We start from the raw sequence: 23,157 nt of genomic DNA, 5'->3' as shown, positions 1-23,157 counted from the left end.
ACTGTGGTTGATCTGACCCTCCAACTTTCCTTCAGGCCTGGCCTACCAAAGTATCAGGTTTAACAAAACCTCTGCCTTCAAAATGGCTATGCATTCCAGTCAGGGGAGCCTGGTTTTCACGATGTGGGTTTTGCGAGATCCTGCAGCTCCATATTTCTCTAACATCCCCCCTCTCTGCCAGCATCCCTCCTCTCCTTTCATTTCTACTCCCTGCAGGAAAGCCCACATCTCAATGAGTCAGGACTCCTCTGCTGAGCTGTGTTCCAGCGACACCATAATCCTTCTAGGCAGGTGTGGGAAGAAGTCTGCCTCCAGTATGGACATTCCTGGAATGGACCCATTCAGAAACCTACCAACTACATATTTCAGACATTTAGTCAGGGAGTCAGTGAAATTTTATAATCTTGATGATCTTAATTATATCTGAAAATATCTATGATGTACTTTTTCAAGCACTCAAAACTTGCTGCTGCCGCCCATATAGTCCAGTGATGTCTGGGGTTTGGGAGAGTCCAAAAAAAAAAACGGGTATAGCCTAGGCATTACTGACATTTTGGGCTGGATAATTCTTTGTGGTGGGGCTGTTCTGTTCACTGTAGAATATTTAGCAACATCCCTGGCTTCCAACCACTATGTTCAATAGCCCCCTTCCGAGCTGTGACAACCAAAAACGTCTCTGGACGTCACAAAACATCCATCCCTTGGGGGAGCGAAATCGCCCTTGGATAAGAACCGTTGGTACAGCCCGATCCTGCAAGGCTGGTCTGAATAAACTGCCACTGAAGGCACCACCTTCCCCTGCTCCTTGAAGGAACACACGAGTTCTCTCTAAGCACCACACACGCTTGGGAATCGTGCGTCACAGAGCTGATGCCACCGGGCTTGGGAAGTTGGGAGGCAGGTGGGGGAAGGAGCAGGTAGAATAGAAAAGGCAAGAAAAGACAATGGAAAAGCTTTTAGAAACAAGAAAGGTTTATTTAGCAAAAGCCACTAGACTAGTGACAACATCCAGGGAGTAAGTGCACTTACATGAACAGAATCTTTTCCCAGAGAGTTGATCCAACAGAGTTAATGCTACACAGTTTTAGGAAGTAGAGGGCTCAGGGGGAGGGGGCAAAGTGGGAGAAAGCAGTCAGGCAAAGAGAACATAAAAGGAATACAACCCCTAAATGAGAGTTGAGAGAAGTGAGGCTATGAAGAGGCTTTATAGACAGCATTGGTATAAGCAGGAATATGATTTTCAGTCCCAATATACAGTCCATCCTGTGCAGAGTTCTTTCCTGGCTCTGCAACTGTGGGAGCCTTGTGTACCCAAGAGTCTGCTGGCACCCAGGAAAGGCTGGGGCAGGTACAGTAAGGGAGGCGCCCCTGGTGTCCACTTGGCCTCCATACAGGGCAGAGGAAAAGGATGAAAAAGAGGGCGGCAGGAGTTGAGTTAGCAGAGCAAGAAGCAAGGAGACAGGAGGACAGGGTGACATTGCTCGGAGATCAGGTCTGCAACATTCCCTTTCCTGCCCAGTGGCTGGTGACCCTTCAAGGCCCCTAGATCTGTCCTTTGTCTCCTTCACCTCCAACACACCTAGTGTGCACTGGTGTGGGTCACACTGAGGAGGATGCCAACACACAAACCAGTGCTCCAGGGAGGGCCTGAACTGGGGAAAGAATGGGGCCGAGGTGGGTGGAAACCACTGTGGGGCACCCCGAGGGCAAGGGTCTTAAATGGGTCCCAAGTCAGTGGTACATAGAACTAGTCTCTCCAATTCTTCAATCTGTCCACCGTCTCCTTTCTTCCTTCCCTTGGCAAGGTTTTCAAGACCCTTTTAGAAACTATCCCCCCCACCCACTCTTCTCCCCAACCCAAAGAAGCCTTCTCCTACCACATTCCACACACCTAATCCACTGGCCTCTGGCTTTGTCCTCAGCCCCTGCTTGCAGGCAGTGGGCCTGGAGAAGCCAGACCTTCCATTCCCCTGAACACCCCAAATTCTAATGAGCTAAGAGGTCCCACACTCAAGGAAGCCCGGGTAGGATTTTGTAAGCTAGCTAGAGAGGCTCAGCCAAACCAGACTCCTAACCTCTCTCCTTTGATTTCATGGTTCTTCCTTCCCTTGTGTATCTGGACCTACTACCAATGATTAATTAGAAAGCATAACAAAAACAGGACCACCTCTCTCCAACCAAATGCACATTAGGAAAGAACACAAATCTACTGTTGATTCAAACACCCTGGAGATTCCCATTCTCTTCTCTCTGGTCACTTCTCACAAGCCTATGCACACATATACACCTTCCTTCACATGTGTGTGTCAATGCCAGCACACGTGTACACACATGCACACACACACACACCCGTCCCATTCCACTGACACCCTCATGCACCAAGGAAGGCTAACACAAAGCTACATTTACTTCCTTAATTTGGACTTTCTGGTCTAGAAGAAATCCAACTGTAGCTATAAGAAAAGATCTGCACTTCCATTTCTGTATTTTATAAAGCCAAGTTAGGCTTGAAGAACTCAGTTTTGCAACCACATCCTTACCGATTGATCCCCAAATAATACTGCAGTCTGGGTCTGTGGTTTGCTGTCCAAGATAAAGACTTATTTCCCCAACACTTGGCACTAGCATATCTCAGCTCTCTCTTTAGGCACCTTTAAATCTGTTAACAGCCACTTAGGGCCTTATTGGAACCAAGGACAAGTAAGCTAGCCCTCCCTGCCCCAATCAGCTCACTGTACCAGGTGGTAATCTCTAGGCCTAAATGGTAAAAGAGAATTGCACCTGGCACTTTTTACAGGTGTGCTCGAGGCATGCACCCACAGGGAGACAGGTCAAGGGCAAAGTGACTATCGTCTCTGACTTAAGTGGCAGTGATTCTGAAGAGTGGACTTGAGCGGTCTCAGCTACCAGTCTATGTTTGCTTTTTTTTTTGCAGTAAAAACTGACCACTACTGCCCAGTGCAAGGGACAGGTTGAGAGGTAAGGCAGGGGGCTCCAGATCTCTGAGGCTTTTATAGAGGCAAGAGTGCTACAAAAGCTTCGGCTGGCACAGCCCCTGAGGCAGGACACAGGGGAGAGAGGGCAGCTTTCCAGCCTCCACGTGGATGAGCTGGACTTGCAGGCAGGAGGTGGGCAGGGCATCCGCATTGAGGAATCAGACCTAAGTGATCTGGGGCAGGCAAGAGGTTGTCCTCCCCACGGGCTTTCACGGCAATGACAGTAAACTCCCAGTCTCCCTCAGTAACAACACCTGAAGCCCACCTAGAGAAAATGATTGGATCCAATTCATCTGAAAGCTTGTCCCCGCAATGTGATACATCCCAATTCCACGTTCACACTGAAAGGACTATCCTGTCTTTCAGCCTAGAGCGTTCGACCTCTACAATCTTTGCAAAGGCCTAGAGAAGGAATTCCTCCCACGAAGGTCAGGGGAGAGTTAGGCAACTGGTAGCATCCTGATATCCAAACACAAAGTACCTGAGAAGGTACCGATGGCTTCCCTTTATAGTCGGGACCACAGAAGTGGGGGGGGGGGTTGCGAGGGGGCATCACACGACAGAGCAGGGGAGCCTGATGATGCAGCGGGCAGGGAGCAGGTCCTTCAGCAGCCTGGTGGTCCTCAAGAGGGACCCTCTCCCAAGCCATGGGCTCTGAGAGGCCCCTTGCCCAACCACCGCCCACCCAGGAGTCACAAGCAGGAGGGAGGACCTGATTCACTTCTGGGAATCCAATGTCTTCCCCACTTGACCCTCCAAAGCGAAACGCTAATCCTTTTCTGAAACTGTAAACGCTTCGGGGCCCCTGGGAATCCTCAGCAGTGCGCATGCGCCGGCAGCCCCTACCCGGGCAGCAACCAGACTTGGCCCTCCACACCTCGGCCACGGCCTCCGCCTGCTAGCACCACGGCACCTACACGGCGATCTCATCGTCCAGGCTGTCGCCCAGCTCCTGCCTCTGCAGGACGTTCCGCAGGCGGGGCAACTCCTCCCGGGACCACGAGTCACGTTCCTCGCTCTCGTCCGTGTTGGATTCGTACTCCGACGCGATGCCTGACTCTCGGAACTTGATGAGCTCCAGGCTGCCCAGCAGCGGCTCACCCTGAGCAGGGGGCGGGGTGTCCTCGGGCGGGAGAAAGCGGAAGCACTCCAGCTTCACCAAGCAGTCGCGCCTACCTAAGGGGCTGCCCACTGGGTGGGCGAAGTCGGCCAAGCCCGCGCCCAGGGGCGGCGAGTGCAGGTCCTCTGGCTTCGGGGTCGTGGGGTCACAGAGCACGGGAAGAGCTCCAGAGCGGAAGGTGATCTCCAGCAAGCTATCCTGGGAGCCCACTGGAATGGGGGGGGGGGGAGAAGAGGGGGAGGGGGCGACATTAGCAAGGTGGTTGGTCTGGAAGCCACCGCTGGCCCACCCAGGTCCCTGGCCAGTTGAGCGAACCCTCACAGGGGCTCTTCAGCCCCTCCTTCCACCCCACACAGCGCAGACACGCCAGGCTGAAGGGGAGGAGCTCAGGGGAGGTGGTAAAGGCAGGGCAACGACAAACACATGATCAGCTGGTGAGGCCCTGGATACCTTGAATGGGGTGTGTGGTAGGAAAAAGCTACAAACTGAAGAGCTACCTTAAAAGCATGTAGTAACACTTGGTGCAACCTTGTAAACTGGCATTAATTAGAATACAACAGGGCCGTGATAAACAAAAATAAAAATCCAGAGAGGCTTTCAGAGTGGTGAAGTACAGTGGTTCCCCATCCATAACTTTTGGGCCACTTTAAAAACACAGAGTTATCAGCCCTGCCCCAGATCTACCAATGCAGAACCTCTGTGGGTTGGATCTGGGAATCTCCATTTTTTAAAAAGCTCACGGGATAGTTTGGGAGAACTACTGGTATAACAGGGAAAGCATTAGACCTGGGTTTGAATCTTGGCTCCACACTTTGCTAGTCCTGAAACTGTGGGCTGGTTACTTAACCTGAGTCCGTTTCCTCGTCTGTAAAATGGGCACACCACCACCTACCACTATAGGGATTAAATGAGATTATGTATATGATCAATGGATATTGGTCCACAGCCAGTGTACACTCAGAGCAGCAGACAACCCAGAGACAAGCTCAGGAGGAAGGCATGGAGACACACTGTCTTCTAGTACTTCTCAGTGCAGCCTGGGGGTGGCTGGGCGTAGAGGCAGGCATCTCAGGCTGGGAGCCAGGCAACCTCTGCCACTAACCAGCAGAGCTAGCTGGCCACAGTTACTCCTCTGCCTTGTCCATTAAATAGACGGACTGCTGCCAGCCTTTTCTATGCTGCCGAGTTGTGAAATAGTACAGGGAGAGTAAACTACTAAACAGTTCGATGTCTCCTGCAGAGCTCACAGAGAGCACGATTCACAACAGGTGTTCAGCGTGTTTCGACTGGAAAAGCCCTCTGAGAAAGAAACGGGCAGCCCTGCCTTACGTGTAAAGAGCCCGGGCCCCAATCGAGGAGAGGCTGGGTGAACATGTGGTCGTGACTCCCGGGGACTTTCAAGGTCAAGTCTGGGCACTGGGCTAGAAGGCAGCCAAGGCCCTCTCTGGCCCTGCCCTTTTGTAATTCCATGAAATGTACGGATGGGACAAACAGAGCTGCCTTTGTTTTCTGCTGGGATACTAGGTCAGGTCAGGGGTCCAATAAAGCACCACCAAAAAGCTTTAGGGAAGAGAACATGTGGTTCCAGAGCTTCCACATGGAGGTGAGGCTGGGCAGGGCCCTGGCTTACTGGCGTTCTGTCCCGACAGCTTCAGCTCCAGCTCCTGCACCTGTTTCACCAGCAGAGAGATGTGCTGAAGCATGTCCTTGTTCTGTAGCAGGAGCTGGTGCACGCGAGCCTGGGCCTCCAGCCGCGCCGCAGCCTCAGCAGCCAGCTGGTCCTTCAGCAAGTGAACCTGCAGGGGAGGAGGAGGCAGAGAAGACAGCGAGAAGACAGGACAGAGAGAAGAGAGGCACGTGAATGCAAATGCGAGTCACTGGTGGACGGCCAGGACCAGAGACACCTTCCAGGTTCAATTCAAGACAAAGAAGCCCTGCCCCGGGCAAAATGGGCACCCGGGTTTGCAATTCAGAGGAGAAGCCGAAAGAAGCTGCTCGCTGGATCTCTCTCTGTCCTGAGTGAGGGCCATGATGTGTCACTCATGTACAACTCAGAGCCCCACACCACGGGCCAAAGGTAGGAAAGAGTTGGGCCCCAGACCCTGCCCCCTGCTCCATCCCTGTCGGAACTCCTTTGACAGCTAACATATTACTGCTGTGTTGAGGCAGGTACGTTTTTCTTATCTTGTCTTTTAGAAAACGAAACCAAAAACTGATATACTGACCCACTAGCTAAGAACAGTGTCACAGTAAACCCCCTGCAATCTTCCCTCTCCCCTTCCTCGCATCCAAATACCATGAGAAATAGGAAGCCCTACACATGCCCTTTCTAAGTCAGTGAAATGGCTGTAATGGTCTGTGTTTCCACATCTGTGGGTGGGTGTCAGCTTCCTTCCCTGACCTTCCATTCCCTTTTTATTTCCCAGGGCGCCTGGGAGCATGCTTCATACCTGGCAAATGTCAAACGTTTGCTGACTGACTAATAACAGAGCCTCATCCAGCAACACCGGCAGGGCTGAGGTAAACAGCTTTACAGAGACGCCCTCTATGAGAAGAGGGGGACCCTCAACAGCTCTCGCCTTCTCTCTGTAGAGCACCTGGCAATGGCATACCCCGAATGCTCAGGGCCCAGTAGGGTCTGCTCTTCGGGTGCAATCTGGGTGTGGGGATACAATTCAGTGGGAGGAGAGGTGGGGTGATTCTGTCAGGACCCTGGTTTGAAGAAACTGAGTCACGAGACGATGACAATATTTACACATATGTGATTTTTCTGCTAAGAAGTGGATAGAGGGGTCTCTAGGAGGGTTTCTGAAGGTCCCTGAATAAGCAGAGCTGATGAATTTGGTGGCCTGGACCAAGGCAGCCTGTGGGAAAGAGGGTTTTCTTGAACCGAAAACATGGTGTGGATAAAGACACAGGGTCGGGGTGAGCAGGGTGGGAGAGCTGGAACCCGGAGCGGAGGAGAGAGAAGGAAGGAACTGGAAAAGCCAATTCTCTGGCTCGGACAACAAATGCTCTGGATTTCTGAAGAGCAATCTGCTCCAAAGAGATTCACGTTCTATCAGGGAGTAAAAGACCCTGTCCACCCCACCGTCTGGCCAAGCCTGACCCAGGGTCCTGCCAGCCGTGTCTGCCCTCCCAGCAGCCAGCACTCGGAGATCATACTGTTGGATGCAGTGGCTGCTTCCCCCGCTGCCCGGATTTAAGGACCTGATCCTGCAGTTGGCTCTGCTTCTAAGTGGGGCCACTAATGACATTAGTTGCCACTTTCCATTCGTGGCTCCCAAGGTGAGGCCGATCTTTCCCTCGGCGGGGAGGGGGGAAGGATGCCTAAGGAATCTAAAGTAAATCTGTCCTCCACCAGGTGCTGCTAAGGACAGAACTGATATTTTGGTCCAGAAATCAGCCTCATTTGTTGCCTCAGATAATCAAAAGAGAGATCTAGAGAAGGTTGAGAACAGAGAAAAGAGTGGCAATAATATTTCAATCTGGAATATCAGATGGTGGATGGCTATTAAGCCTCTATCTTCCTCGGAAACTGAGGCATGGAGGTAGTTCACCTGAGAGTTCCCAAGATCCTGTTGCTTCTGAGAAACAGGACAGTTGCTGTGGGAAGCCCACCCCCAGAAGGGCCCCCAGAGGAAAGGCCAACCTTAACCTTCTATCTGCAAGTAATGTAACTTACTCCAACTAAGAGTATCATTGAAAGGAATGTACCGAGCAGACAGAATTGTTAATTATTCATTTTCTATTTTCTTTGGAACAAAACAGAAACATTAGGCATAAATGTGGAACAAAACTTTCAATGCATGTAAACAGAGAAAGTGGAGAACCCTGCCTACCATGAACTGGCATCTCTGGAGGTTTCCCTGCACACACATGCTACAGACTCAGGCGCCTGAACCCTACATCTGAACATCCCAACAGAAGCTGGAACACTTGAGTCTGTTGGTTACTCCCTATGCAACTGCAGGTAACTCACTTCTACTTGGACCTCACTTTCTCCATCTTTCAACTGAGAGGGTTGGCTAGAGGCTCGGACAGTCTGTGATTTCACATCCAGGTGTATGTAGTGGTCAGTACCAGGGGCCATTCATTAAAGGCTCACTGAAGAACATCTCTAGATTTCCACTGGGAAGTCAGAGAATTAGGGCTGGGAACAAAAGAGGAATTCCCTCCTGCAGAAGCCAGGGAAAAAAAAAATGGAAGTTTCTTTTGCAGGTAACCATTCCAGTGGTGGAGGTACCATCAGTACATAAAAGACGACCCTGGCATCAAATGCTTTCATCACAAATCCACTGGCACTCAGCACCATGAAAAATGCTGTGTTTGAGTCCTCCTCGTGCCAGACTAAATGAGAATTTTAGCTTTGCAAACGTACTTATAACATTTCAGGCATTTTCAAACCCTGGGAATGAGAAAGCACACACGGCTGCCGCTGCCTAAACCCAGCGCTAAAGAGCCCTTCTGCTCCTGCAGCCGTCAAAACTGGCAGCAGGCATAAGGCTCCGACCTGTCGCTGCAGCAGTCTGCACACCACAGGAGAACCCAGACCAGGCCAAGCTGGGACAAAACAGCCAAGACTTCCTTTAAATTTGAGGCAATTTAATAGTCCCTGTGTTTTGTGTATGTGGGCCTGGCCCTGAAGCACCAAAATGAGGCAGCATTATTTTCAGCCTTGGCTTGGGCAGCCAGCTACAGCTGTGTGCTCGCTTCCTCCATGGCACCACAGGAGCAGATAATACCGCCTCTTCCCTACCAGGTGGGACTCATTTGTACTCAGCACACTCTTAAAGCATCAGACACCTTTCGCAAAGGTAGGCCATGTCAATTTCTGAAAAGGTAGGCGTTAGCTTGGCCTTTCCAGAGCTGTGTGGTCTTTGGCAATGACTTATTCTGGTCACACTCTAAGTCCGCGGGAGGGCCACGCCTGGAGGGCGGTGTCCGGTCCTGCATTCCTGCCGCAGCACTACAAGCGTTAAGTTCGACCCTGTGCCCTCCAGCTCCGTGCCGCTTCCCAAAACTCAGATACCCACCCTCAATCCACCCAGCAACACCAGACCACTGCCCACTGGCTCTCCAGCCTACTTGCCTGGACTCCAGCTCCTCCGCGAGAAGTGGGGGCAGGCCCAGGCTGAAGTTAGGGAGCGGCAGGCACATGGAAATGGCAGTGGAGAGAACCAGAGCGATTTGCCCACACACACACCGGACACACAAGCGGAGGCAGGCAGCGCTGTCTCAGCATGCACAAGGCAGGGACCTGGGCAGTGCACCCAGGGCGCTGGGGACTGGGGGAAGCCACAAGGCCAGATGCTAAATCTAGGGCCTCGGCGGGGTGTGGAGGGTTTTTAGCGCTGTTCCTCTAACTACGGCATACACAATTGCGAAGCATAAGTAACCAATCACTTGTCTCAGAACAAGTGCAAGTAGCAGCAGGTAGAGGAGAAATCTTTAAATAGCAATACTGAGCTGCAGTATAACATTCTCCCCATGAGCTAGGCCAGGAACTGGCAAACTGTGAAGGAGCCTGGCCCACTTAACCGTTGCCAGTCAGCCACAGCACCTGGATCAATTCTGGAACTATGTGGGCCCAGCCCGTGGCCATGCGGGCACCAGCTACATCCCAGCTTTGGTTCAAGGCTTGGCTATACTCTCATTCGCACCCTTGAACTTCTGGTCCATCTAAAAGCAGGAAGCTAGTGCAGCCAGGCAAGCCTCATGCTGGGTCGGGAAAGTGGTCCAAAGGGCTTGGGGTTCACTATTTACACACTGATATCTAATCTAGAAATGCTTAAGAGGCAGCTGAGCGACACCTTTGCCTGGATACCTTTAAGGCCAGGACAGGCCCTTTCTAGGCCAGCTCTGAGCCAATTTAGGGAGAGGCTGGGAGAGATCTTGAGGTCAGACCAAATCAGAATGCTGTGAAGGAGATCTAAGCCTAGTCCCAATGATAACAATAGAACCAGACTGGCCTGTGAGAATAAATGGGGGAGAGGGGCATAAATCATGCAACAAGGGACCCCAAGAGTGCACTTGTTTGCAAGAAACTGTCTTTATCCTTAGCTCTTCTCAGGAGCCACATAGGAGGACTTGGATGCCCCCAGAGCAAAGGAAAATATGTTCCCACTGAAGTGCTGAGATCACAGTATTACCCATTGGAATTCTGAGGACTGCTGGTAGTTTAATGAAGAAAGAAACCTTGCAGTTTGATGGCAGTAGAGTCTGACAGAACAAGTAAAAGCTGACCTCATACTGGACACTGTGCAGAGAAACCAAGTATGCCAGATTTGATATATTTTAAATGCATGAAAGATGTCAAGAAGACCTATCTATTAGTCCACCTATATATCTTATATCATTTATACCCAAAGATATGGAGACTAATAAAAAGCCCTTGGATCAAATGCTACAAAGAGACTGGGAGAGGAACACACAGAGAAACCTGTAGCTGAAGGCTGGTTTAGGACTGAATCGGTCTGGGGGACAGGGGAGCTGAAAGCCAGTTGAGAGGTTACAATAATACAGCTGCTTCGTTCCCGGGCAGCAAAGGAAGGTGCAAACTGAAGAGACTGCTTATGAAGAAGGCAGAGAAGGGCAGAGGAGTCTGCTCCAGAAGCTCTCTGAAGACCTCAAGGTACTGTCTGACCTGAAGATTTTAGAAGTCTACGACCCTACCCCAAGTCATTTCATCCATGTGGAATACTGATGCACTCTGGTGGCCTTTCAATCATGTCACTTCCTGAACTGAGACTCAACCAGGACACCACCAACTATAATCAACAGATTCCAAGTGCAGGAGAGGCTGAGGGTGTCCAGCCTGTGGAAGTGGCTGGAACTGAGAGAGGCTCATCAAGTGAACTGCAAGCACCATGCTCTTCCCCTCTCCTAGCTTCACTGTCTTCAAGGACAGAGGCAATTAAAATAGGGCCAGGGCAGTGATGTCTGCTTGAGACAGATGCTTGATTCTGGGCCAGAGAACCACTCTTAGGGTTTCATTCTGACTGTGGGAGACTTACAGGTCTTGTGGCTTTGCCGAGTACGTTGTTAACTGCCACAACACTCTTCTTCTTTTGCAGACTATACATTTGCAAATAGTTTCTCTTTAGTATTAAGCAGTGAGTTCACATTCAAATGCCTCTCGGATAATATTCATCATGAATATGCCTCAAGCCCATTCTTAGATAAATAATAACTGCTTGGCAATTGATATGCTGAAGGAGAAAAATATCACGGTTGGAGGATGGATTTATATTTAATGGGAAACTTTGGAAATGACATGAGTTGCTGAACGGCCCTGTGCTGCAGCACGCCGGCTTTCTGCTCCTGTCAGCCATCACACCTGGAGGAGGGGATTCTTGGGACAGCCACTCCGTTAGTAACTAGAGGGGATGAACTGTGTTATCTGACAGAGGGCAATGATTTTTCCCCCAAATATAAGAAGCCATTAATGACATTCCTCCTCTTTGTTGCTGTTTTGGGAACACCTGCGAATCCTCCTAGAATTAGCACACATCCTTTTGGGTTCATGGTCTGGATTTTTAAAAAGGTTCAAATCCCTTGGAAGCAGTGCCCTACTGATTTTACTCTCTTGAAACCTGGCTGCAAAAGGCACCCATGAGGCTGGGCCTCAGGCCCAGGTCAGGGTGAGACTGTTACAAAGAAGGTCTTTTCAAGACCCAAGTCATTGCATCATTTTGGTTAGGCTGCTGGATGCTTCCTCAAGGGGTATGTGTTGGAAAGGACGGCTCCGCCTGGGTGATTCACTCCACGCAAGGGTCATGAGAAGAGTAAGGAGAAGAAACGATGAGGATTGATAAGAGCTCCCTAGAGAAGTCTTCGTGTTCTCATTCAAGAACGCAGAAGGCCAGCCTGGTTGACCAGATGTAGAATGTCGATGCATAGAGCGGCCTTTCCCGATCTCTCAACAACTCTCCAAACCCTGAAGACCCCACCCTCCTCCTCACTGTCTTCATCTACCCACCCAGGTCCTCACCCTGGCTGACTCTTACCACAGGATTCAGCCTGTAAATGGTACAAATGACTGTGTCTTCACTATTCCCCGATTGCCCGTAGAGAAGATGAAGCTCGGACTCACAAGTTCCAAGGAAGATGTGGACTACCATGCCCTCCACAGAAAGCAAGCGAAAGGGATCCCTGCTAAAAGCAGCAGGGAAATCAGCTCACCCCTCCTTTATAAAGCAGCAGCAGCACAACACGTCTTCAGGGCTCAAACAGCACTTGGCTCCTGAAATCTAAGCCAAGTCTTCTCATTATGGCTCAAATACTATGCCTAAGTTCCTGTAAGTTAAATCCCAATATAATGAACTCCAGGCCAGTATGGTATCAAATTCTGCTTGGAGAAATCTTGAAAAAAAAAAAAATCCTTCCTGGAATGTGTAGGTGACTAACAGAGGCATGGAAACCCCTATGGACAAGGTTTCCAGGGTGGTAGCTTCTGCAAGGGTGTTTGGGACAAATTCATACTTTCAACTCTTTTAAGAGTGGTATCACAAAGTCACATCTGTCCTGACTCCAGAGGCGTCCCATCCCACCCCAAACACCAGCAAATGAAGGTAGGAAAGGAAGGGTGAAATTATGTGCATCTTGTTCCTTAGTAAGTTCAAATCATTATCCAACAACATCCAGCCAAGCCAGCCAAGCCCAACTCAGAGCAGGGGGTACACGGGAAGCCAAGACGCTTCTTCCCATTTCAACCGTGTCCCCCATCTCTCCCCTCCCTGCCGCCCCCATTCCTCAACAAGCAACGACCCAACAGCGGGAGCCATCCCTCATAGCTCGCTAGGTTGTAAACCTGCCCTGTGCCCCTCGCTAAGGAAGGCGCGTCAAGCCCATGAGAGTGGAGCCTGCGAAGTAGGGAGGAGGCTGAGGAGAACCTGGGCCACAGCCACTTGTGTCTGTTGCTGCTGCTGCTGGAGGAGCTGCTGGAGGAGCTGCATCTGGTGCTGGGTGGACAGCGGCGTGCCCGTGCCCAAGCCCGAGGGCTTCGAGGAAGAAGAGGGAAGGAGCATCCTGGGCGAGGCTGTCAGCATGGGCTCCTGGGGGCGGGGTGAGACCTGGCGGAGAAGAGGAAACACGGCGTGACCCTGGGCAGGCGCCACCTTTAGGGGCCTCACTCTGCCTTTAATACATACAGCATGTAGGAGGGTGGGGTGAAATGGCCCGCTTTTAACCAAGAGCTGGAAAGGCTACGTCTTCAGTGGAAATGTGGACAGACCCCCACAGAGGAGATGATGATCTGACAGCCTGGGCTGGGACCACAGAGTCAGAAAACCCTATTTGGACACCTGAGTTACTGATGCCATGTGATGGGAGACCAAGCAGCTGAGATAATCCCATCTCTTGCCCATAGCTTCCAACTATACCATGTTGTTGAGCTACCTGAGGTTCTGGACTTAGAGGGATCTGTCTCTATGAAAGATAGCTACCTACCACCCCATTATGAGGTGGCTTCTACCTTCACTTTGTTGTGTTCTTAGAGCTCCCTCTTCTAGGCTTTGCAGGGTTCTCCTGAGCTGGCCACACGTGAGGGAGGTGCTCCAGCCCAGCACGGCCTCCTCTCACAGTGAGAGCCACCAGGGAAGAAAGTCGGGACACAGATAGTGGTCTGGAGAGATCCTCTCTCTGAAAGGGGAAAGCAGTTTCCATTCCCTTCCCTCCTGTCTCCCTCCTGGTAGTTGGACACTTTATTAAGACGGTTTCTGTGAGCCAGAGAATTCAAGCGCAGGGTTGAATTTGATTTCTGGCAGCTCTGCTGCTGGTCCTTCTTCAGATGTGCAAGAGGAAGCACCCAGTGACAGAGGGCTTTTGCCAGTTGCAGAGTACAAATTGGGCACCAAAGAAGATATCAGGCAGACAATCTGGAACCACATTGCCCTTCAAACTAGACAGGTTTCTCCTTCTGATGAACTAGCCTAACGACTTCCACTTGAGAAAAGGCATTGCATGGTGAGGAAAGAGAGGCACTCCTGATACAGGGAACTGGCAGGGAATCTACAGGAAGGGCAATTTGTCAGTATTTTCCTCCTGTTGCGGGGGGTGCGGCGGGGGGGTTGTTTTGTCTTTGGGTTGGAGGTTCTTAGTTTCTTAACCTGGATCCTGTCAGGAACTCCTTGAGGGCATCCATCATCTCACCCGTAAGATACGAGGTTGAAATTGATGATGCCTGAGGTGGTCTGGCAGTTTCTAACCTCCAAGGGGCCAATCTCCAGCCTCCCCAGGAGCATCAAAGGCACACAACTGCTAGCTGCAGGCAGAGGCAGCCCTAACTCACTCTGCTCCTTCAGCTAAGCCCCCGGGGATCATGTCACATCATGCAAGGATTAGCCATGCACAGGTATTGTGCAGCGACAAGGTGCCATTAAAGGTGGGGCTTCCACTGAGAAGAAGGGGACCGAGCGCTGATGGGACCCTGGAGGGTGGCGCGCATCAGGAATGAGCTCTGTGGCATCCTGACACGCAGCAGCGGCTAGCATCAACACACGGGGACTGAATCTTTAGATTAGGCCCCTCTGAAAGGAAGTAAAACATGCTCTGGAACCACCACCATGCTGGGGAGCGCCTCACTCTAAAGGTGACCCAGCAGGGGCTAAGAGGTGACTGACAGTGGCTGAGGCTGTGACACAGACTGCTCTGGGAGGTGATATGCGTGCAGACCACCTGGGTGGGCCACCTCTGGCTTACCTTGGAGTCTGTGTGGGAGCCTCCTTCCTTCCCTACCGCATCGAGGTCAGTCACACCTCGGCTGAATTCCAGGGCATCATTCCCTGGGAGCGGGGCCTCAACTGCGTCGATGTCCGTCTCCTCTGCGGTGGCCGTGGAGGCCCTCTCAGTTCCGGTGAGCTGACGGCCTACAGGGACAACAGAGAGGGCAGGGAAGGGAACAGCCACACTAAGAACAGCGTCCTACTTTCCCAACACTTCAGTTTTCAGCTGTGGCATGCCCAGGGATACCACTGGCTTTGTAACATTTTCACATATCTTTTCACTCAAGTCCATTAAATTTCCAATCCAATAAGATGTTCTCATTTTAATATCCCTTTAAAGTCCAGAAACAAAGACAACATTTCTTCAAGCCTGCACATGACTGCTTTGCCAGACTGGCATGATGTTTATGTTGACAGGGCGTGGGGACCCTGGAAGAAAGGGATGACAGTCATCTCGACCTCATCCAAACTCAGGAGTGGAAACAGCCCAGGGAAAGAACCCTGAACTGGGTGTCCAGAGATGTAGGAGTTTCCCCCACCATGCTCCTAACGGGCTGTCAGATAAGGGGTACATCACCTCACTCCCTGGGCCCCAGTTCCTTCAACTATACAGTGGAGGCTGAGTTAGGTGGGTGGGAGGGTTGCAGGCCTGAAAAATAAGGACAAGGAGATCCGAGGCCCCATCCCACACAGTACCTCAGTCTCCCATCCTCAGAGCCTGCCTCTGACCGTCCCCCAGGAGCAGAAGCTAGGGAAGGGCCCTGGAGAAGGCGGCAGTGGCAGAGGAGAGACAGGTGGCTGGTTTTCATGCCTTGTCTTGTCTATTTCCCACTTGCCCCTTCCTACTGAAGACAGTGACCATGTCTTTGATCACATGCTCAGCACGTGCATGAAATTCCTACTGTTTCTTATTTTTCTTCATTCCCTGTTCCTCTCTCTTTCCTGGGCTCTATAAAAACACCTGGCAATTCTCAGGCATTTCCCAGGAAACATTTTTTTCCTCTACATTTGGGATTAGGTTCATCACTACTGTCTTCAAATAAAACTTCTTAAAAGGCTTCAGAGACCAAGCACCAATTGTAAAACTGCACAGGCTAATGTTAGTAGCAAGTATGAAGAGTTGATTCCCTAACCCTAAGGCCAACCCAGGGAGCCAGGCTTTGGTCATTTGAGGGCCTGCCTTGTAGAACAAATAGTTCTAACAAGTCTTCTCATGCAAACCCGTACGAGTCATCCGGGGAAGCAAGGCGGTATTTAGAAAGCCAACAGTGTGCTTGGTTTTCCTCCTGGCTGCTCTGGGAGCTGGGAGACGGACTGCTAAGGGTTGCAATGGCATGTAACAGAAAGGAGGGCCCTGGACCATGGCCTGGCAGGGCAGCTCTCCTGCTCCTTTGTAAACCAGCCGGCAGGAGCATAGGCAGTGGGCTGCTTTCTACCACCTCCTGCACCCAGAAGTGACCTTCTTGACGATGAAGAGGTTGATCCTGTGAGAGGGAGGCCGATGGATAACTCGTGACTATTTCTTAGTAGGTGGATGAAATTGTTTGTGAAAGGAGCGTCAACCAATGTGGCCAACTTCACTGATGCCTTATTTTAAGAAATTGTCCCAGCTCCCCCCCGCCCTTAGCACCCACCACCCTAATCAGTCAGCACCCATCAACACTGAGGCAAGACCCTCCACCAGCAAAAAGATTATGGTTTGCTCAGATGATAGTATTTGTTAGCAATGAAGTATTTTAAAAGTATGTACAGTTTTTTACATATAATACTATTGTACACTTAATAGACTACAGTATAGTGTAAAGATAACTTTTATGTGCATTGGGAAACCAAAAACTCTGTGCTACTCGCTTTATTGCAATATTCATTTTATTGCTGTGGTCTGAAACTGAACTCGCGATATCTCCTAGGTATGATTGTATAGTAACAGACCTGTTAGAACCAGGGGGGTAAAGCTGGGGTAGAGAGAAAGAACAAGCTAGATGGAGGGATATTATTGTTGTATGTGTGCCTGTTAGTGTATCAGATAACACAATATCTCGAAAAGGGACCCATAGCAAACAGTCTTCTTCAGGTCCTATCAGACAAGGGATAAAATCTGGTATTTGCAATGTTCCTGGTATCGACAAGCCCAAGGGACAAGAAATGACATGAAAATCTTCTGGTAAAACCAGGAAACTTACAGGATTGGGCACTATGGATTTCAAATTGTAATAGGGACAGGTAAGACTGAACTTGGGGTAGGGGGTGGTACTTTTTAAACTGTTTATTTAAACTATACTGGATACATTGAATAGTCTCTAGACATATGCTGATTTCATTCATCTACTCAATAAGTATTTGTTAAGAACCCTGTATACAAAAGAAATCTACTGGACATAAAGATGAATACGCAAAATCTGTGCTTTCAATGCTTCCCCAGCCTGATGGAAGAAACAGACATAAACCACAGATGCAGCATGAGGCTGTATCACCTATGAGGGAGCTATCCAGGGTGCAGGACAACAGAAGAGGAACATCTAAGTCAGGCAGGTGTTAGAGAAGCCTGTGCAGAGGGGAAACACCTCCTGAGGAAGGAGTACCAGCTAAGTCAGGTGAAGAAGCAGGCAGAGGGGAGGGGAGGCCATGGGAGGCCATGGAAGGCACTCTAGGCAGAGGGCAAGGCAGGGGCAAAGACACAGAGGTACAGAAATCCACAGCATGGTTGGAGACACTGCAAATGACTCTGCGGGAGGGACCTGACCAGGAAGAGTCAGGATCTGATCTTGAAGGAGGGAAAGCAGTTTAAGTAATACCAAAAGATTTTCATTTTTTTTCAAATTTCACCTAGGGATGATATGGAGGATAGATCTATAAGGGACAAGATAGAAAGCAATACTCTATGTGAGAAAGATGAGGGCTTAAGCTAAAGAGGTGGCATAAGACAGAACAGAAGGGACAAATCTGAAATACCTTCAGGGGTGCAGAAATCATAGGACTTGGTAACCAATTGTCTGTGGGAGGGGAAGGGGGAGGGAAAGAGGGAGAGAAGAGGAGATGGGGAGGGAGAGAGAGAGGAATACATGTAGAATGAGTTTTAAAACTCTGATTTAGGTGACTGAGTAGACACTGGCATCCTTTAGGGAAAATTGAGGAGAAGGAGGATTGTGGATAAGAGAATGAAATTGTGAGAGTCTGTAGCAGCTAACTGGAGATATCCACTATTTATAAGTGGAGAGTTCAAGAAAAAGGTCTGGGCTGGAGTTAAAGCCATGGGCAGTCAAAAAAGAGCAAAGGGACCAATCCCAGGAGAAATCCCCACACCTGAGGGGTAGGTAAAAAGGAGGACCTACAAAGGATGCTGGAAAGCAGCTAGCGGAGAAAAAAGGAATGAGTGCGGGGTGGCGGTGGGGGGCCCCAGAAGCTGGGGAAGGGGAGTGCTTCATTCCCAGTGGTGCACACTGCAGACAAAGGCTGGTTCAATTTGCCGACTAGGTGGCCCTTCAGTGACCTGGACTGGTCGTTTCAGGAAGGACTGGCAGGCAGCAGACACCAGATCACTGGAGGTTGAAGGGCTAATGGCGAGGGTGGGGTAAAACGTAGACAATGAGTATAAATGTGTCTCGCAAGAAGCTTAACTATGGAGAGGAAAGAGATAGGCTGGGGGAGATGCAGGGAGAAGGAAGGTTTGATTTTTGGTTTTTTTTTTTTATGATGGAAAAGACTTGACCATATCTATTTGCAGTGGGGGGAAAAGTCAGCACAGTAGAAGATTCAGGTGATGATTTAGGAGAGAGAGCTGATGGCTCAGGGTTTAGGAAGAGGCGAGATGAGGGGAAAAGCAGAGGCAGTGAAAAGGTTAATCTCAGACAGGAGAAGAACATCGTCCATGAAGACGGAAACTGGGGATAAGGGAAAGGCGGAAGGACTGCTGAATGGCAAAGTAGCCTGGGGCCAAGTCTGGGGACCACAGATGTGTAATGGACCAGCATCACAGGGCAAAATGGACAGGTACTATTGGATGAATGAAGAACTTTTTACATGTCAATTATACCTCAAAATAAAATGGTTAAAAAAAAAGGATTATCAGTTCAGTCCAAAAGTACTTGAAATGGCCACTTTTTGCCTCAAAACTGCAACAGCAATAGCTTAAACTCAAATAGTGCTTACTATGTTCCAGGCACTAGTTTAAGGGATTTACATGTCTTAACTCATTTATCCTTATAACCACCCTGAGAGTTAGGCACTATTATTATCCCCATTTGACAGATAAAGAAACTGAGGCACATAGCTGGTAAGGCTGGAGCTGGGGCTCAAAGCCTGCCAGTCTGGCTCCAGGCTTGGTGCTTTTAACCATTGCACCACCTCGTCTCCCAACAGGCTCACTGCTTCCACCTGTAGTCTCAGCCACCCTGCTTTATCTTCTTCATTGCATCGACATCCCCAAAATGGTCTTGTTTGTCATCTGTTTGACCCCCCACCCCAACTTTCAGTGTGAGCTCCTCGCCACCGGGAACCTTGTCTTGTTCACAGTATCCCCAGAATCGAGCCTGGCATATGCGGAAACTTGATAAACATCTGCTGAATGAAGGAAGGGAACTGAAACTAAGGAGAACCAAAGGATCAAGCAGTGGTGGCCTGATGAGATGGAAGAGCAGGGGTGGTGGGAGCGTGGGAGTGACACAAGGTCAGTGGTGTGCTTGCTTGAATAAGCCAGATGCCCAGGTCCAGCAGATGTAACAGGTACACAGTAAATACTCCTGAATCCACCGCTCACTGTCTAGACGGCAAGAGTTTTATTTTTAAGAAGCTCTAATCTCCAAAGGGCTCCAAGCCCTTCCCCACGTTGGATTGTCTGCTGCCGTGGGAAGAGGGACGCCTCCAGGGGAACGGGATCTCTCCCAGGAAACCCTCTCCAGGAGTCAAAGAAACTGCACAGGGCAAAGCAAGGCAAGCGGAACAGGGGCAGTGGCCCCACCTGGCTCTGAGCCCCGGGTACTGGCCAAGGGCAGCTGCTGCCAAAAGATACAAAAGATAAATCTCCCCCAGGGTAGGGAACGGTGGGAAGAATGAGGGAGGAAAGAAAGGCAGGCAGAGAAAGAGAGAGAGAGGCAGCACACACAATGAAAGTGAGGACCTTCATTAAACGCACTCCCGAAACCCAGAAGGGAAAGGGCTGACAAGACATCAAAGAAGATAGCAAAGCCTCCGCACTTTCCAATTCCTCCAGAGCAAACAAGTTTCCTCTGCATAACAAACGGCCTGCCTGGGGCAGCTCCACTGGAAAGATAAACACTGCATTAAATGGAAAGCTCCCTAAATGTAGAAGCAAGATTCTTGTTAAAAGGAAAAGAAAACCTGCCAACCACCAGTTCCACTGTGGAGCTTCAAGGTGCCCCATTACAGAGAAAAATCCTAATGGAGTCAATAAATTCTTCTGGGTGAAGAATTTACGGAAAAAAGGAACGTGTTCCTAGCAGTTTATAGACAGTATGGAAGCAAGTGGGGCTGTAAAAGGGAAGTGACTACGGGGCTTGATAAGAAAATATTTCCCATCTCAGATCTGTAGAATTCCAAGCACTGATACTCAAAGTAGGTTTCACTTCACGGCAATGGCACTACACCGCATTCAGAGGGCACCTGATTAATCATTTAACGTGGATCTGTCATAAAATCATGGGACTTCAGAGATCTTCTTGTCCACTGCCCCCACTGCATAGATGGGGTCACGTAGTTGAGACTCTGAACTGGAGAACTGGCTAATAGCTAATGTGTATTTAGAGTGTATTACATGCTAGGTATGATGCTGATTTACATGCATTATCTCCCAACACCTAGCAGATAAGAAAGATCCAGAGAGACTGTAAAGTTTGCTGAGGATCACCCAGCTGAGAAGTGGTAGAGTTAGGATTCAAGCCCAGCTGTTCAGCTGCCAGAATCCAAACTCTCAGCTGCTTCTTTAGTCTGCTGGTCCAACACTCTCTCCATCATGCCACACTGCCTTTTCATTTCTGTGATGGTTAATTTTGTGTGCCAATTTGGCTGGGCCATGGTGCCCAGATATTTGAACAAACATTATTCTAGATATCGCGGTGAAGGTATTTTTCGCATGAGAGTAAACATTTAAATCAGTAGACTCTGAGTAAAGCATATTACCCTCCATGATGTAGGTGGGCTTCAACAAATCAGTTGAAGGTCTTAACAGAACAAAGACTGGCCTCCCTGAAAGAAGACGGAATTGTGCCAGCAGACCACCTTTCGATTTGAACTGCAACTCTTTCCTGGATTTCCAGCCTGGAGCCTACCCTGCAGATTTTGGACTGGCCACACCTCCACAGTCACATGAGCCAATTCCTTAAAATGGTGTGTGTGTGTGTGTGTGTGTGTGTGTGTGTGTGTCATGAGCCAATTCCTTAAAATGGGGTGTGTGTGTGTGTGTATCTCCCTGAAAAATACAATTTACATCACTCCACAGGCCAGATTCTCCCTTACATGAGTTGGGGAGAGCCCCTACCACTCCCTTTACTCTGCAGAGATGCCAATATGATATATGGAGAGCATATCCAACCCATGCTTGACCTCCTTAAAGAGATACACTCAGTGCTTTGACATCTTAAACTCTGAAGCAACTACACTGGGCCTGACAGATTTCCCTAAAATGAACTGAGATGTTTCTACATGTAGAACATCAGTTACATTCTTCTTAGGGAGAATGGTATACAGAAGGTGCCAAATAGCTGAAATCTCACATATATTACTGTAATTTGAAAAAATTATCACCAAAAAGATTATAAAAGGAGAGGTGCATGTAGCTGATGGGCCCATTATCTCAACGCTGACCACCTGTTAGTCAGAAGAGTGTAACCACGTTGGTCTCTATCTGCAGCCTCAGCCACCATCACCCATCACCATCAGTACTCGATTCAGCCTTCCAGTCTCCCCCTCTAGGCTATATCACCTCAATTCTACCTACTCCCCCCAACCAAGGTCATCATTCTTCATCAAGGGGACCGTTTAGAAGTCACTCCCTGCTGAAATTTCTACTCAATCTCCATGCTCATTTTGGCACAGAGTAAGCCCTGAATAAATGCTGTTGACAATGACTAAAATGACATGCATCCCTTGTGACCATGTTTATCAGTTTATTCAACAAGTATTTATTATGCCAGGAACAGTCCCTACCCTCCCAGAGCTTGCACTCTACTGAAGACAGGAGGACACTATGTATCTGGTAGACAGACATAGGAACCTAGAGGAAAAAAGTGTTTAAATGTTCGGGAAGGGGAAAGGAAGAGAATGGGACAGTGGAAGCTGGAAGGCAGGCTTCCCAGAAGACAGGATAGTGAAGGATGAGTAGAAGGGCTGCCTGGGGTAAATGCAGGAACCACTGGCAGTTGGAACAGCACTGACAACGGCCGGAGGGTACACGATACACTCAGGGTGCTAGGGGAGGAGTGGGGGAAGACAAGATGGAGAAAAGGAGAGGAAGGGATCCGTACTGGAATCTCTACTCACCCCAGAGAGAATCCTTCCTAGTATCACAGGAAATCATATCAACCCACCATCACCCAGAAGACCCCTGCAGGGTCTAGAAGGGGAAGGAAGGAGTAGCTCCCACTGCAGGAGGGAAAGAAGACCTACCCCTCAGGATAGTCTATATGAAATGCTATCCAGCTCTTCTCTCCAAAAGGCCAAACCATACCATCCTGACCTCTTTAGCAAATGGCTGAGAAGTTAGTTCTGACTGGGTGCTCAGAGGCTACATCAAGCTCCACAGACAGGAGTTCCGTGATAAGAACACAGGTCAAACACTGAACCTCTAGGTAACCTCCCTATGTCCAAATCCTTTCACTCCAGGAATAAATGGCTTCACTGGAGACAATGCCCTTAACTTTCTGATTAGAATTTCTTTGTATATGTGCATCCTGGCTGCTAGTGGTACCATGGGTTTGAAAGCTTCTGAGGCTTAGCTATGATTCTCCACCAACAAGGGAGCAGGGCATTACCAAAGAACAGTTAATAACGTAAAGGTATCAATCTTTTCCAGCTAGCAGCTCTGAGGGCAAATCCTCCAGTTCAGAAGTGAGCAGATCAGCTTCTGTTCTCTGAGCAACATGGCCAGCTATAGGTCTGGTATAATGAAAAGTACATCTTTCTCCCACTATCGCCACCTAGTTCCTTTTTCCAGAATGAACCACAGTTACCAGTGTCTTGTGTATCATTCTGGAGATGTTCTATGCAGAGTAGGCACATATATGGTTTCATGTGTATATGTGTGTGTATATATATATATATATATATATATATATATATATATATATATATATACACACACACA

At 49.4% G+C, this 23,157-nt stretch overlaps 1 protein-coding gene across 7 annotated transcripts in view; it reads right to left on the bottom strand.

Moving 5' to 3' along the window:
* The window catches only part of LOC309799486 (uncharacterized protein C1orf226 homolog), a 315,687-nt gene that overhangs the window by 15,382 nt on the left and 277,148 nt on the right, over positions 1-23,157 (bottom strand). For 6 of the 7 annotated variants that reach the window (XM_082612703.1, XM_082612704.1, XM_082612705.1 and 3 more), the window contains 4 exons: positions 14,818-14,984; positions 13,011-13,190; positions 5,747-5,912; positions 4,173-4,325 (listed from right to left, as the gene is read on the bottom strand). In XM_082612703.1, coding sequence (XP_082468829.1) covers positions 4,173-4,325; positions 5,747-5,912; positions 13,011-13,190; positions 14,818-14,984 — 666 coding nt within the window. Of the gene's footprint in view, positions 1-3,913; positions 4,004-4,172; positions 4,326-5,746; positions 5,913-13,010; positions 13,191-14,817; positions 14,985-23,157 lie in introns of those variants that run through there. The other variant, XM_082612709.1, reaches the window with a different exon arrangement.

This window comes from Mesoplodon mirus, assembly GCF_964341445.2.
Source record: "Mesoplodon mirus genome assembly, chromosome: 3".
Taxonomy (NCBI): domain Eukaryota; kingdom Metazoa; phylum Chordata; class Mammalia; order Artiodactyla; family Ziphiidae; genus Mesoplodon; species Mesoplodon mirus.
This window is presented reverse-complemented; position numbering and strand designations above follow the sequence as displayed.